This window comes from Mytilus galloprovincialis, chromosome 7 (genome assembly GCF_965363235.1).
Source record: "Mytilus galloprovincialis chromosome 7, xbMytGall1.hap1.1, whole genome shotgun sequence".
NCBI lineage: Eukaryota > Metazoa > Mollusca > Bivalvia > Mytilida > Mytilidae > Mytilus > Mytilus galloprovincialis.
Genome location: NC_134844.1, coordinates 85,657,768 through 85,673,879, shown reverse-complemented (window position 1 = coordinate 85,673,879; position 16,112 = coordinate 85,657,768). Strand labels below are relative to the sequence as shown.

The 16,112-nt window shown below is 31.9% G+C and overlaps 1 protein-coding gene across 1 annotated transcript in view; it reads left to right on the top strand.

Moving 5' to 3' along the window:
• Positions 1-16,112, top strand: part of LOC143083899 (uncharacterized) — a 32,374-nt gene extending 16,262 nt beyond the window's left edge. Inside the window, exons 6-8 of the mRNA XM_076260296.1 lie at positions 561-775; positions 5,964-6,072; positions 13,955-16,112. Coding sequence (XP_076116411.1) covers positions 561-775; positions 5,964-6,072; positions 13,955-14,031 — 401 coding nt within the window. The 3' untranslated portion in view covers positions 14,032-16,112. The remainder of the gene's footprint in view (positions 1-560; positions 776-5,963; positions 6,073-13,954) is intronic.

Below are 16,112 nucleotides of genomic sequence, written 5' to 3'. Positions count from 1 at the left end.
AGCCCTCTCTCTAACATGGAACAGTGGTGTAACAGTATAACATGAAAAAAAGCTATATAAATCTATTGAAAAAGGCTTTAACTCATCAGATTGATGAAAATAGGAACACATCTAACAAAAACATAGATTGGATGTGACTGGTTACTTGTACATGCAAACAACATTAAAATACACGAAGCATTCACTTATATCACTGAATCAGTTTAGTGTCTTATGCCCTACCTACAATAGACGAGGGGCATTATGTTTTCTGATCTGTGCCTCCCTTTGTCCCTCTGTTCATCTGTTTGTTCGTTTCGTTCGTCTGTCCCGCTTCAGGTTAAAGTTTTTGGTCAAGGTAATTTTTGATGAAGTTGATGTCCAATCAACTTACTCAGTACACATGTTCCCTATGATATAATCTTTCTAATTTTAATGCCAAATTAGATTTCCCCAATTTAACGGTCCACTTAACATAGAATATGATAGGGCGAGTGGGGGATCCATGTACTGGGGACACTTTCTTGTTTAAGTATTTTTTTTAGAGATTGTCGCCTACAAATATTAATATTTTATTTCAGTGAAAGCAGGACGAAAGAGGAAAACTAATAGGTTAATTATTGACCACCTCACTGGTTTGTCCATTATTCAAATGAAAATGAACATGCAGATAACAAATGATATCGTAAATAAGAATTCACAAGTTGTACCCAGTACAAAGAAGTCAAGAAAAGACGCCACAGACACCTTATTCTCATCACCAGGAAAGGGTTTTCAGTCTGATAAATTGTCAAAGGTAAGGCTTTATAATATCTTCAATATATTGGATGGGCCAGTTTTCAAAATTTCAGCTTTAAAGGTACCTTTATAGCCTTCACTAGTGAGTACTTGGTGTCCATTGTCATTTTTATAGTGAATTTGGTATTGAATTTTAAGGATAGGTTGTGTAAAGAATGTTTTTGTTTTGTTTCTGTCAATTGTTTCACCCTTCATAGCTAGAAATATTTAATGCACATATAGGTTAATAGATATATGAAGATGTGGTGCGAGTTCCAATGAGACAACTCTCCATCCAAATAGCAATTTAAAAAAAGTAAACCATTATAGGTCAATGTACGGCTTTCAACACGGAGCCTTGGCTCACACCAAACAACAAGCTATAAAGGGCCCCAAAATTACTAGTGTAAAACCATTTAAATGGGAAAACCAACGGTCTAATGCATTAATTATGTATTGTCTTAAATATAAAAAAGAAGATGTGGTATGATTGCCAATGAGACAACTCTCCACACGAGACCAAAATGACACAGAATTTATTTAGAAAAAATGACCTAAAAACAAATATGTAACACATAAACAAACAACAACCACTAAATTACAAGCTCCTGACTTAGGACAGGCACATATATACAGAATGTGGCGGGGTTAAACATGTTAGCAGGATCCCAACCCTCCCCCTAACCTGGGACAGTGGTATAACAGTACAACAGAAGAATCAACTATAAAAATCCGTTGAAAAAGGCTTTTCTCATCAGATGGATAAAAATACAAGTGGACGTGGACGGGTAAAAGATTGTAATACTGTGGATTGATTATTATTCGTAGGATACCAATTTTTGTGGATTTCATCGGTACTGGTGAACAACGAAATTAAATGTTCAAAGAAAACCAAACTTCTATGGGGTTGTATGCAGATTTTGGCGAAACCGCAAAATTAACTATCCACGAAGATGCAAGTTTTCCATAATCCACGAAAATTGGTTCCAACGAAAGAAGATGAATTCACAGTAGATAAAAAGAATGAAGGAGGCTTCTGGATGCAGGAATTTCTTGCTTCATTGAAGACCTATTGGTGACCTTCTGCTGTTGTCTGATCTATGGTTGGGTTGTTGTCTCTTTGAAACATTCCCCATTTCCATTCCCAATTTTATTGAATATTTGAAATTTGTGGAACATTTAAATATCATGGTTTTCCTGAACCCAAGAAACCCACGAAAATTGGTATCAAAAGAATAATTATGAATCCACTTAGCCTTTTTCCTTTAATATGGTGCAAAGTAAACAACAATCTATCAATCTATTTTTGATAATTTAACAGATAACTCCTTATAGCATGTATAGAAAAAAGCTGTCTTTAAATGATGAGTTTTGACTAGTTTGTTCTAATGATGGAAAATACCATAGATAAATTGAAACCACTAAAAATAATCAACAAGATCTACCAAAATAATAAATGATGGAAACTGGATTAATACTTTTAGGAGTTGCTGCCCTTGAATGACATGTTTTGCTAATTTAACTTTTTTTAGCTTGGTGTCAGTTGTTCATAATCCTCCATTAAAAAAAATCTACATTATGTACTTCTCGAAACTACTTGGCCACAATCACCATTGGGGTATCTAATTTAAATAATTTGTCTGATGAACCCCGCCTGCCAACCAAGATGGTGGACATGGCTAAAATTAGAACATATTTGTAAAAATGCAGTTTTTGGTTTATATATATCTCTGTAACTAAAGTAATTAGATAAATCTTACATTGGTAAAAATGTTAATCAGATTAAGATCTATCTGCCTTGAAATTTTCTAATGAATCAGTCCACCCATTAGGTTGCTCCTGAATGGTTAATTTTCATTTTTAAGGAAATTTTGCAGTTTTTTGCTTACCCTTCTGAAGATCTTGAGGGTATCTAAAATAAACTTTGTGTTTTTTTTTCTGTCTAGTCAAAAAAACATGGCTAGCAATAGAACATAGGAGTAAAATGCAGTTTTTATATGACCGCAAAAATTAAAAAACATTTGGTCGTATATTGGAATCAAGTTGTCGGCGGCGGCTGAGTCGTCTGAAGACAGATGGTTTCTGGATAATAACTTGAGAATTAGTAAATAGAAATCAATTAAATTTTAACACAATGTTTATAATCACAAAAGAAAGGTTGGGATTGATTTTGGGGTTATGGTTTCAAAGGTTTAGGAATAAGCGGCCCAAAGGGGCCCAAAACAAGCATTTATCTAGTTTCAGGACAATTGGTAGTGTATAAGTATTTGAAATGCTCTGAAATTGTACTACAATGTTTAATACCATTAGTAGACGGTTTGGATTTATTTTCAGGGTCAAACAGTCTAGGAATTAAGGGCCAAAAAGGGGCCAACAACAAGCATTATTCTAGTTTCAAGAACTTGTGTGTAACTGTTTGGATCTCTCTGACATTGTACCACAAGGTTTCTTACTACAACATGTACAAAGGAAAGGCTGGAATTGAGTTTTGGGGTTCTTGCTCCAAGGGGGTTTCAATACGTTGGGGGCCAAAAAAGGGGCCCAAATAAGCATTTTATATGACCGCCAAAAATTTTTGCGCTTGTATATTGGTATGACGTTGGCGTCGTTGTTGTCGTCTGAAGACACATTGGTTTTCGCACTATAACTTTTGTATAAGTAAATAGAAATCTTTGAAATTTAAACACAAGGTTTATGAACACAAAAGGAAGGTTGGGATTGATTTTGGGAATTTTGGTCACAACAGTTTAGGAATTAGGGGCCAAAAAGGGGCCCAAATAAGCATTTTTCTTGGTTTTCGCACCATAACTTTAGTATAAGTAAATAGAAATCTATGAAATTTTAACACAAGGTTTATGACCATAAAAAGGAAGGTTGGGATTGATTTTGGGAGTTTTGGTCCAAACAGTTTAGGAATTAGGGGCCCAAAGGGTCCAAAATTAAACTTTGTTTGATTTTATCAAAAATTGAATAATTGGGGTTCTTTGATATGCCAAATCTAATGTGTATGTATATTCTTTATTTTTGGTCCTGTTTTCAAATTGGTCTACATTAAGGTCCAAAGGGTCCAAAATTAAACTTAGTTTGATTTTAACAAAAATTGATTTCTTGGGGGTTCTTTTATATGCTGAATCTAAACATGTACTTAGATTTTTGATAATGGGCCCAGTTTTCAAGTTGGTCCAAATCACGGTTCAAAATTAAACTTTGTTTGATTTCAACAAAAATTGAATTCTTGGGGTTCTTTGATATGCTGAATCTAACCATGTATTTAGATTTTGGATATTGGACCATAATAGGTAAATGTCCAATTTAAAAATTTTAAGTTTTTAAGTTTAAGTTCTTAGACCACATTCATTCTGTGTTTGAAACCTATGTTGTGTCAACTATTTAATCACAATCCAAATTCAGAGCTGTATCAAGCTTGAATGTTGTTTCCATACTTGCCCCAACTGTTCAGGGTTCGAACTCTGCAGTCATATAAAGCTGCGTCCTGGGGAGCATCTGGTTGTAGTTTCCAGTCTATAACTTGTGTTTAAGTGTATAAAAATCTCTGAAATTACACCACAAGTTTCCATACTTCAAAGGGATGGTTAAGGGGGTTATTGCTCAAATAATTTAGCAAATAGGGGCTAAAAGGGAAAAAAACAAGTGTTTTTTCTGGTTAAAGCAAGCGAAAAACAAATTGGGGTCGGGTCAATTTTTTTTTCTCATTTCAGATTTCAGATTTTAAAAAGAAAATTCCTTCAAATATTTTTTCTTTGAGAGGATTAATATTCAACAGCATACATGGCATAGTAAATTGCTCAAAAGCAAAAAAAAAAAATTTAAGTTCATTAGACCACATTCATTCTGTATCAGAAACCTATGCTGTGTCAACTATTTAATCACAATCCAAATTCAGAGCTGTATCCAGCTTGGATGTTGTGTCCATACTTGCCCACACTGTTCAGGGTTCGACCTCTGTGGTCATATAAAGCTGCCCCCTGCGGAGCATCTGGTTGACTTATATCTCAAAAGATACAGCATTTAGAGCAAATCTGACATAGGGTAAAGGGTTCTTCAGGTAAAGATCAATCAGCCCTGAAATTTTCAGATCAATCTTATTACTCATTGTTGAGTTGCTGCCACTGAATTGGTAAATTTAAGGAAATTTTGCTGTTTTTATGTTCCATTTATGGGCATTATGTTATTTTGGTCTTTGTGTTTGTTCATTCGTCTGTTCACCTGTCCCGCTTCAGGTTAAAGTTTTTGATCAAAGTTATTTTTGATAAGGTTGAAGTCCAATCAACTTGATACTTAGTACACATGTTCCCTATGATATTTTCTGTCTAATTTTGATGCCAAATTAGAGTTTTTAACTGAAATTTCACAGTCCACTAAATATCAAAAATGTTCAGCAAGTTAGAATCTACAAAAGTTTATATGACCAAAATTGTCAATTGACTTTTTAACGAGTTAATGCCCTATTATTCACAATTTGTTTATTTACTTGCTAACTTCACCTTCATGACCTTTGAAACTGCTGAATCAATTTCAGCCAAATGAGTTTCAGAGTATCCTGTATAATTTTTGTATTTTATTTCCTTTAACTTCAATATATGCAAGTAACATAGCTAAAATAGAACATAGGGGGAGAAATGCATTTTTTGATTTTGAAGAAAATATGACAGATGCAAAGAACTTTTAAATTGCATTTCAGCCACTCATTAATATATTGAAAAGCAAAAGTAATCATTGATGAAAGATTTAAGGTGGTACCTAACACTACAGGGAGATAACTCTGTAAAATCAGCTAAAAGTTTTACTTACGTTGTGTTGTAAAGGGAATATCAAGCTTCTCAATGGTCAAACTTAGTGTTTGTCAAACTGCTATATAACCAGTGAAATTTTTCTGATAAATTGGTTGGTTCAAATGTTTTGAATTTTTTATATTTTTGTCAAAGGGTCAAAGTAAATACTTGATCAAAATTTTATGAAAATTAAACGAGCCAAATTAATTTTGCTTAAGGTGTTGGGTACCACCTTAAGCAAAAAATTACAGGTGAGTATATGTTTTTGTCAACACATGTCCTTATCTTGACCTTTTAGTAGATGACATACAAATTGACAGGGGTTATGACATATGACCTTCCTTATGTATAAATATATATATATATATAGATATGACCTTTTTATAATCCTAATTTACATAAATATATTTACAGATTTATGATAGTTGTTTGGTAACTAGTACTTCGCAAGATTCTGACGACGAACTGGTAGATTTAGGTTTGCAGGAGTTGCCTGATAATGCACCAAAATATGCCACACACTGTAAGTGTTCTTGTTTCTTGAATTTATCAGGTGAAAGAGGAAGTTTAAAGGGAGCTTGGAGAGTTGGAGGGGTATGTACTGTGGTGCTGGAAGTTTATTTAAGTTTAAGCCACACCCCCACTTTTAAAAAAAACTTTTTAATTATGGTGGTAATATTGTATTTGATAAGGTTAGGAAGAGTCAGTGTAAGAACTGTAAATCCAGAAATTATTGTGTGCATCTATTATTGCGATTTTGTAATTTTAGACTTAAAGACCAAACAGCCTTTTCATTTCTACCAGTGATTTTTCCTTAAAATTTTGTGTGAAAGTATTTCATGATTTGAGGAACAAAATATGATGAAAAAAATTGGGGTTCACCGACTAAGTTTTGTCACTATAGCAACCTCAGTTTCGTGTTTTCCTGAATATTAACCTAATATTTGCTTATTATCTTAACTCTAAATAAAATCCTTTAGGCCTAAATTAAAATATTGTTTGTTTCCCCAATCCCGACCCTGCCAAGCCAGGTGTGGGTAGGTAGGTAGGGAAATAATTTTATTTTTCCAAAAAGCTTGAATATTACATGTATTATCAGACGATCTGGCAAGCCTGAAAATCCAAAATGAATAAAATAGTATTTGACTTAGTTTTGACAATAAAATTTGATGAGTAGCACCAATTTTGAAGGGTCGGTCGGGATTGGGGAAACAAACAATATTTTATTTTAGGCCTTATATCAAACCTACAAGATAAATTCTTGTTTCACGTTAAAACGAAGATGTTTATCTTATTGTATCTATCAAATACAGGTTCAAGAGTTTAAAACTCATATTGTTTTGATCTTTATAAATATGATTTATTTCATTCTCGCCAAAAATAAAACATAAAAATAAAAAAACGTTTCCAGTATTAAAAAAAATCTACCAGTGATTTATTCATATAAATTTCAAGAAGGAAAGTGCAATGTGTACTCTTCAAAATAAAGCAAAAAAAGTGTATGTCACCGACCTTTCAAAAAAGTTATGAGCAATTTTCATGTTTTTCTCGTTCGTTTTGAAGAAAAGAGTTGTTTTTTTTCAGAACATTGCAACTGACGTCATAGTACAAACTTTCCTTGTTGGCGCAATGTTTGAAAAAAAATCGCAAATTGGACGTTTGAAACCCACATTTAAATTTCCAAGACTAACAACTATATTCACCTACTTTATTATCCGGTAATACAAGAGATTAAATGCATGTAGCAGTATCAGATCTTATGATGTTGTTGCCAAACAACATTAACCTTCAGAAACACCATCCATCGAAATGGAAAATTGTTGAAATAACCTTTCACGCCGCTTTTGTAAGGAAAGTCTGTTTTGTCCTCTGCCCCTCATTAGCAAAATTATTGAAAATAAAAAAGAAATGAAAGATGGCACTAACTTACAGAGTATTTGACTATATCAGACTAGATGTTTGTGTCTTTTTTCGCGTCAATTTCAGAAGTTTGCCGTAACGAACTCATTAAAGACTGTTGACAGACTATCATACAAAAGCATTGGCGGACTTCCATTTGACTTCTTTATACCATTATTTTTCCTGACTAAGACTAACGTATAGAAATTATTCCATCTAGTTTGTGAATTCGTTATTTCTGAATATTAGTAATATTTATGGAAATTAAAATTATAGGCATAATAAATGAATTAAAGTTTTTGATTCTAAAACATTATACATCTATCATAGAATGCAATCCCTGTTATTACTACCTTACGTGTTTTGAATAAGCGAGACAGTAAATATAAAATACAAAAAGTTTTCTATTGAAAACTACAAAGTAAGATTACTCCAACAGGATAAAATGTTATAAATCTAAATTGGTCATTTTGGAAATTAAAACAAAGACAAGATTGTTGCCGGCATTGAAAATCGAAATTTGTTTTCAATCTTTCCGGTCATAGTTGTAGCTAAATGAAAGGGAGAGATTTTATGTTGGATATTATTCTTGGAGCAATTGTTTTTGTTATACGACCGCAAATTTTGAAAAAATTTTCGTCTTATATTGCTATCACGTTGGCGTCTGCGTCGTCGTCGTCGTCGTCGTCGTCGTCGTCGTCGTCGTCGTCGTCGTCGTCCGGCGTCCGAATACTTTTAGTTTTCGCACTCTAACTTTAGTAAAAGTTAATAGAAATCTATGAAATTTTAACACAAGGTTTATGACCATAAAAGGAAGGTTGGTATTGATTTTGGGAGTTTTGGTCCCAACATTTTAGGAATAAGGGGCCAAAAAGGGCCCAAATAAGCATTTTCTTGGTTTTCGCACCATAACTTTAGTTTAAGTTAATAGAAATCTATGAAATTTTGACACAAGGTTTATGACCACAAAAGAAAGATTGGGATTGATTTTGGGAGTTTTGGTTTCAATAGTTTAGGAATAAGGGGCCAATAAAGGGCCCAAATAAGCATTTTTCTTGGTTTTTGCACAATAACCTTAGGTTAAGTAAATGGAAATCTATGAAATTTAAACACAATGTTTATGACCACAAAAGGAAGGTTGGTATTTATTTTGGGAGTTTAGGACCCAACAGATTAGGAATTAGGGGCCAAAAAGGGACCCAAATAAGCATTTTTCTTGGTTTTCGCACTATAAAGTTAGTATAAGTAAATACAAATCTATGAAATTTAAACACAAGGCTTATGACCATAAAAGGAAGGTTGGTATTGATTTTGGGAGTTTTGGTCCCAACAGTTTAGGAAAAAGGGGCCCAAAGGGTCCAAAATTAAACTTTGTTTGATTTCATCAAAATTGAATAATTGGGGTTCTTTGATATGCCGAATCTAACTGTATATGTAGATTCTCAACTTTTGGTCCCGTTTTTAAATTGGTCTACATTAAGGTCCAAAGGGTCCAAAATTAAACTTAGTTTGATTTTGACAAAAAATGAATCGGTTGGGTTCTTTGATATGTTGAATCTAAAAATGTACTTAGATTCTTGATTATTGAAGTTTTTTTGGTCCAGTTTTCAAATTGGTCTACATTAAGGTCCAAAGGGTCCAAAATTAAACTTTGTTTGATTTCATCAAAAATTGAATCCTTGGGGTTCTTTGATATGCCAAATCTAACTGTGTATGTAGATTCTTCATTTTTGGTCCTGTTTTCAAATTTCAAATTCTACATTAAAGTCCAAAGGGTCCAAAATTAAACTAAGTTTGATTTTAACAAAAATTGAATTCTTGGGCCTCTTTGATATGCTGAATCTAAACATGTACTTAGATTTTTGATTATGGGCCCAGTTTTCAAGTTGGTCCAAATCAGGATCTAAAATTATTATATTAAGTATTGTGCAATAGCAAGTCTTTTCAATTGCACAGTATTGTGCAATGGCAAGAAATATCTAATTGCACAATATTGTGAAATAGCAAATTTTTTTTTAATTAGAGTTATCTTTCTTTGTCCAGAATAGTAAGCAAGAAATATCCTATTTGTGCAATAGCAAGAATTTTTTTTAATTGGAGTTATCTTTCTTTGTCCAGAATCAACTTAAATCTTTGTTATATACAATATACAATGTATATACACTTTTTACTACCAACTGATAAATTTAAATAATCTTTACCATTCAGTGATAACAAGCAGTTTTTTTACATCTTAATATTTTATGATGTATTTAAATGAGTAGTTATTGTTGCAAACTCCATTAGAAATTTGAATTGATATCAGTTTTGAAAAAGGGAAACGGGGATGTGAAAAAAAAAAGGGGGGGGGTTAAATTTTTCTCATTTCAGATTTCATAAATAAAAAGAAAATTTCTTCAAACATTTTTTTGAGAGGATTAATATTCAACAGCATAGTGATTTGCTCAAAGGCAAAAAAAACCTTTTAAGTTCATTAGACCACATTCATTCTGTGTCAGAAACCTATGCTGTGTCAACTATTTAATTTTAGATTTAAAAAGTTTGAAGAAGAAATCTTTAATTGATTTGTAAAATCTTGGCATTTGTTTTGTGTAAAAAAAAACCATGTAATGTCAAAAATTTGATCACAATCCAAATTCAGAGCTGTATCATGCTTGAATGTTTTGTCCATACTTGCCCCAACTGTTCAGGGTTCGACCTCTGCGGTCGTATAAAGCTGCGCCCTGCGGAGCACCTGGTTATAAGATAAATTTACAACAATTTAGTTTTAAACACCGAAAATTTTGATTTTAATTCACATTCGCTAAGTATTAATTTTATTAATATGTTTTGCCTTACAGCTAATTTCCTAATGCATGTAGGGTAAAACTTTGGTTGGCTTCCTTGCTTTGTATAAATTTTTATTCAAGCTTTGTAATTAAGATTATTGACATCTTCATATATTGGTATGTAAACCTGTATATATGATATTTAAATTCAATTGGACGTTATCAAAATATAATAATATACAAAATATACAAACAAAGCAAGCAAGCTAACCAAAGTGTTGATCTACATACAGTAGGAAATTAGCTTTAAGCTACAGTGAAATCAGGAGAAATGTTTATCATTTCCCTTTAATACAATTTGAAATGAAACAAATGACAAACGACAATAACCCTTTGTCATAATTTTATTTTTACTATAATATTTTGTCAAATAAGCAGTTTAAATAAATTTTAACTTCATTGTAAGATCGGACATTATTTTACGAGAATCATCCAGACATCAGTTTCATGCATACGTTGCCAGTATGTCAAAACTTCTAGGAATAATTGTTTATCGGCCTGACCTTCTGAATACTTAACTTTTGAAATATTTGAAAAATTTACATTAAAACTAGAAGGATCATATCATAAGGAACAAGTGTTCTAAATTTAAGTTGATAGGACTTCAACTTCATTAAAAACCAGCTTGATCAAAAACTTTAACCAAGAACTTTAATCTGAAGCGGGACAGATGGACGCACATACCAGAAAACACAATGCCCATAAATTGAGCATTAAAATAACTTTCACCTATAGATCTTATTTAAACCTGTATTACACAATCGGCGCAAATGAAAGAAAAAATTACGCAGGTGAAAGAATAAAATTAATTTAATGCAGATTGGCACAAATATAAGACAAAATCTACGCATGTGAAAGAATAAAAAAAAAAATATATGTACATTTGTAGATCAGAGCAAATGCAAAAAGTTGATATCAAAATTTATATTTTATTATTTTTATAAGAAAGAAGGTTAAATATAGTGTAGTATCTTTTGTGTCCATTTGTGCTAAATTTCAACAAGATATCAGCTTAATTCCTCTTTTCTTGAAGGACTTATTTTTAAGCGTACACCATGTTGGAATCCGTGAAAAACGCGAAATAGGACATTATAATTTGACGTTTTTTTATTGCTAGAAACAACGTCATAGAGCTTTTATGTCACTACCAAGTTGCGTTAGTTGATGGGCATAAACAAACGGCTGTTTGGTCTTTAAATGCGATTTCTCGTGTAAAGAGAGTGCCACGCTCTTTGCACGTTAAGAACCCTTACAACAACTCTTTGAGGGCCTGTCCCTATCCATTATACCCTCATTTTCCAGTGGCAGTCGAAATTTCCCTGACCATCATGATTATGACAAGACCTACCTATTGTATTTCATGTATTTATTGTGAACTTGTTCTCGTCCTGAATATGCATGAAATATTTGTCACTGGACGTTAAGCAACCAACAATCAATCAAACAATGTTTAATTCATATAAAAATATATATTATATTTTAAAATGCAAGTTTAAATTATTGGGTTTACAACTCTGTCACATTATTTACAATAATAAAAACATCTCAATAATTTCTGAAATTACAGTAGGTTAAAGGCCACAATCTTCAAATTTGACTTTATCCCAACAATTCGAAAGAGTTATGGCTCTTCAAGATGGATGAAGGGATTACATATATTACACACAAGTATTTTTGGGGGATTAATTACATTTGTAAAAGATTTTGGACTCATTCTATGAGATGAAATAGGATTTTAAGGATGATATTCTTAATAATGAATGTGGTCGATTTTTTTAATGTGTTTATATTGTTTAAATGAACAACCAGCATGATAGACAAAAAGTATGATAGGCATGATAGACAAAAAGTATGATAGGTATGATAGACAAAAATAAAATTGAGATTGGAAATGGGGAATGTGCCAAAGAGACAACAACCCGACCATAGAAAAAAACCACAGCAGAAGGTATGATAGGTATGATAGACAAAAAGTATGATAGGCATGATAGACAAAAAGTATGATAGGCATGATAGACAAAAAGTATGATAGGTATGATAGACAAAAAGTATGATAGGGTATGATAGGCATGATAGACAAAAAGTATGATAGGTATGATAGACAAAAAGTATGATAGGGTATGATAGGCATGATAGACAAAAGTATGATAGGTATGATAGACAAAAAGTATGATAGGCATGATAGACAAAAAGTATGATAGGCATGATAGACAAAAAGTATAATAGGCATGATAGACAAAAAGTATGATAGGTATGATAGACAAAAAGCATAATTCAGAAAGGCTTAAAAAAGATCCTTTACAAAGTCTGAGACTCTTCACAAAAAGTCTAATGAGCAAATTAAAATACTCATAATTCATACACCTGTCAGTATAACTTACTTTGTAAGTCACTGAAGCCTATAAGTGGTGATCATTGGTTGCTCTCTTATACATTTTTTATTTTATTTTTTTTATAATCATAAATCAGGCAGTTAATTTCTCGTTTTAAATGTTTCACATTTGATCGTGATACAATCTTCACTGTTAGCTACTAGTCTGATGCCCCAGATAAGAAAAATTTATTCAGACTAGTAAATTTTTGCAAAACTTTGTTTAGACACATAAGAAAAATGATGGAATATATGTCTTGAGACTAGTGGACTTTAGTAGTGGTAAAAAAAATTGGTACAGACTGTGCTTGGGCCCTTGATTGCTTACTTTAAGATGGGGGTTTTGTCCGTTGTTGAAGGCTGTGTGATGACATATACCTGCCTATAATATCAATATCCTTTGGTCACTTTTGGAAAGCCACAGGCAATGTCTCAGAAAAAATATTTTCTATATACCTTAATTTCTGAGACATTTCCTTTGTGGAAAGCTGGTAATAATATCACATTTAGTTATTTTTATGAAGAGAATGAAGATATAAAAAAAAGAGAAATTTTTACATGGAGTTTGAATGTTTGAGAAACAAGTTTCTTAGATTTACAACAATCTTGACAGTGCATATAAATGTGTTACCAGTGCCACTTTTCCCTGAAGAATTGTGATACATTGTATTTTGAGTCACCTTGGTTTGTATTGTTCATGGAATGATAAATTGCTTCCCTTTACAAGAATGACAAATATGCAAGCAAAATTAATAAAAAGAAAAAGGGGGGGGGGGTATATTAGCTTAACAAGATAACACATCATATGCCAGATTATAATCAATAAATAAACCAGACACATCTCTGGCTAGCTTGTAATTACTTAGGTGTCTCTGCACAAATAAGAGAAGATCTCGATAGAATACATGTATGTCCACAAACTATGGTATGCGTGTTCAAGTCCAATATATTTCAAGATTTTCACAAAGAATTAATATGTGCCAGCCAAATAGTTTTGAGATGTGAGAAATTAGAGAGATTAAGATATTTATAATTAAGAATGACAAAAGTTCTAGAAAAATCTACGGTGAGTATCTATGCTTTAAAACATTAAGATTTGGCATTACTTTCTGTGTAGACAAGTTATTTCCAATCTAGTTCTGCTTCACGTTAAAATCAATGTTGTAGTAGTGTTGTAATTTATTCATACTTATTTTAATTTCTTACATGTGAAATATTTCTGTTTGAAAAAATTAGAACGCCTTATTTTATGGCATGAACGTCCACATCTTTTCAATGTCAGTAATGCCATTTCTTTATGTTTACAGATGATGACAATATGGAGCCGATAGAAGCTTTACCCAAGCACATGGATCCGGAATTATGGAAGAAGTGCTATATATGAACTTCTCAATAAAGACAAAAATATGGCAGCTTTTAACTTTTGACTGTACATAAAATTGTAAATTAGCTTATTCAAATTTTGTTGATAAGAAATATAGTCAAAATTTGCATATCATATCATATAATGTAACAATTTAAACTTATTTTATGTTTTTTAAAGAAAATTTCAATGTAATCTTTTTCCCTTTATGTGCCCACTCATCAATAAAGGGTTGTCTGCAATCATTTATGAATTTATGATTATAAGATATTAAGTAAGATTTATTTTTTACAAAAAAAAAAATTTAAATTATGACATTTAAAAATAATAAAAATAGTGATTAAAATTACAAGTCAAATTGTTCAGATTATAAAGAATTAATGTACAGAAAACTATGATAGTTTCATGATGATAATTTTGTTAAAACGTGTTGATGTTTTAATCTAGGCAACCATCATATGTTATGCCCCTTTGAAAAAATGGTTATTTCCCATTAAGTGGAAAATGTCTGGGTTTTTTTCTGAATGCAATATAAATTTCTTATTTTGAAACATAACTATTACTTGATTTATTTCACTTGACCAGGCACGAGTTAAGAAGTTAGCTTATTTAAGACCAGTCCATCTATAGACAGGAGTTTGGGATAAACTCATCAATTAAGAAGGTAGACCTAGGTTAAGGAAAATAACTCTTAAAATCATCAGTACGTTTGTGTCAACCGTTTTCATAAATATATTCTAAGCTTCAAGGTTACATAGATTATTTCCAATCTGTTTCAGGTAAATGCTTGAAAAACAATGATGAAACTTGACTTTAACAAACACATAATTGATTTAAAGAGTTATCTCCCTGAACCAAGGTCTACCACATTAAGTGTCCAGTTATTCGTCTGATATCATACACTCACTTCTTTTGTATATGTGTTTGATGACACTGATAGGTGATTAGAATTCAATGATAATTATAACGGTAATCATCCTTATCACACACATCTTCAAATAGACCATGTAGACTGTTCTTATGCAAATTAAAACATAAGCTCCGCCAGATCAGTTGAAATAACATTGGTAATACGTTAACATTTGTTTCCTTGAGTTCTGTAAGTCAAATAAAATGCTCCCTTAAGGCCATTTATGAAATCACAGTAAATTAAATAAACCACTGCTTCTGACAAGAATATTCATGTGCTCATAAAATATTTTTATATTCACCTTTAAGTTTGTGTTTTAATCATGTGTAATGGCTGGGCCAAGTTTTTATTTGAAGCATTGTCAATCTTTCTATATATAGATGAAAAACTGCAAATTTAAAAAAATTTCAAGGGTAATGATTGATAGCTCACCATGCTCACAGAGGCGAACCTATAAGTTTTTTTCCAGGAACCTGGGCCCCTCCTTTTATGGGAAAAGTTTGGTTGATTGATTAGGGAATCACTGAAGCATAACCAGAGCAGTCCCCTCTAAGGCAGTCAGTGCATCCCCCCTTCCCCCATCCCTTATGATAATTTCTGGATCCACCACTAGCTCACTATGGCCTTCAGTTCAGACTTTGCTTGTATACCTAAAAGGTGCAAAAATTAACAAAACCACAAAAAACCTTTTTACTTAGTCATTATTTGTAAATAGTCATGCCATTCTCAATGTTTGATAGTCAGAGGTAACTATAGAGGGATGAAGAGCTTAACCAATTTGTAGATGATTTGATTAAATTACTGTCAATTCAGAAATTATTGCGAAAAATGCGACAGGGTTATAATCGCAATAATTAAAACTCGCATTTTAAAATTTTGTATATCATTAAACAGGATTTTGCTCAATATCACAAATAACACTTTAGACTAAAACGACAAAATTTCAAAATATAAAAGCAGGCAATAATTTCTGAATTTACAGTATATTGAAATTGTCATCTTGCAAATATAAGACTGATTTTATTCATGTATAATTGGCTGATTATAAATTATGACATTGATATGTGTCCACATATTTTTTTAACTTTATGTCAACATGTATAAAATGTGGGCAAACTTATGATTGCCAGTAGCTGTAGAATACATTTATTTATAGGGAAGTAAAAATAAAATAAATTTTTAAACAAAATCA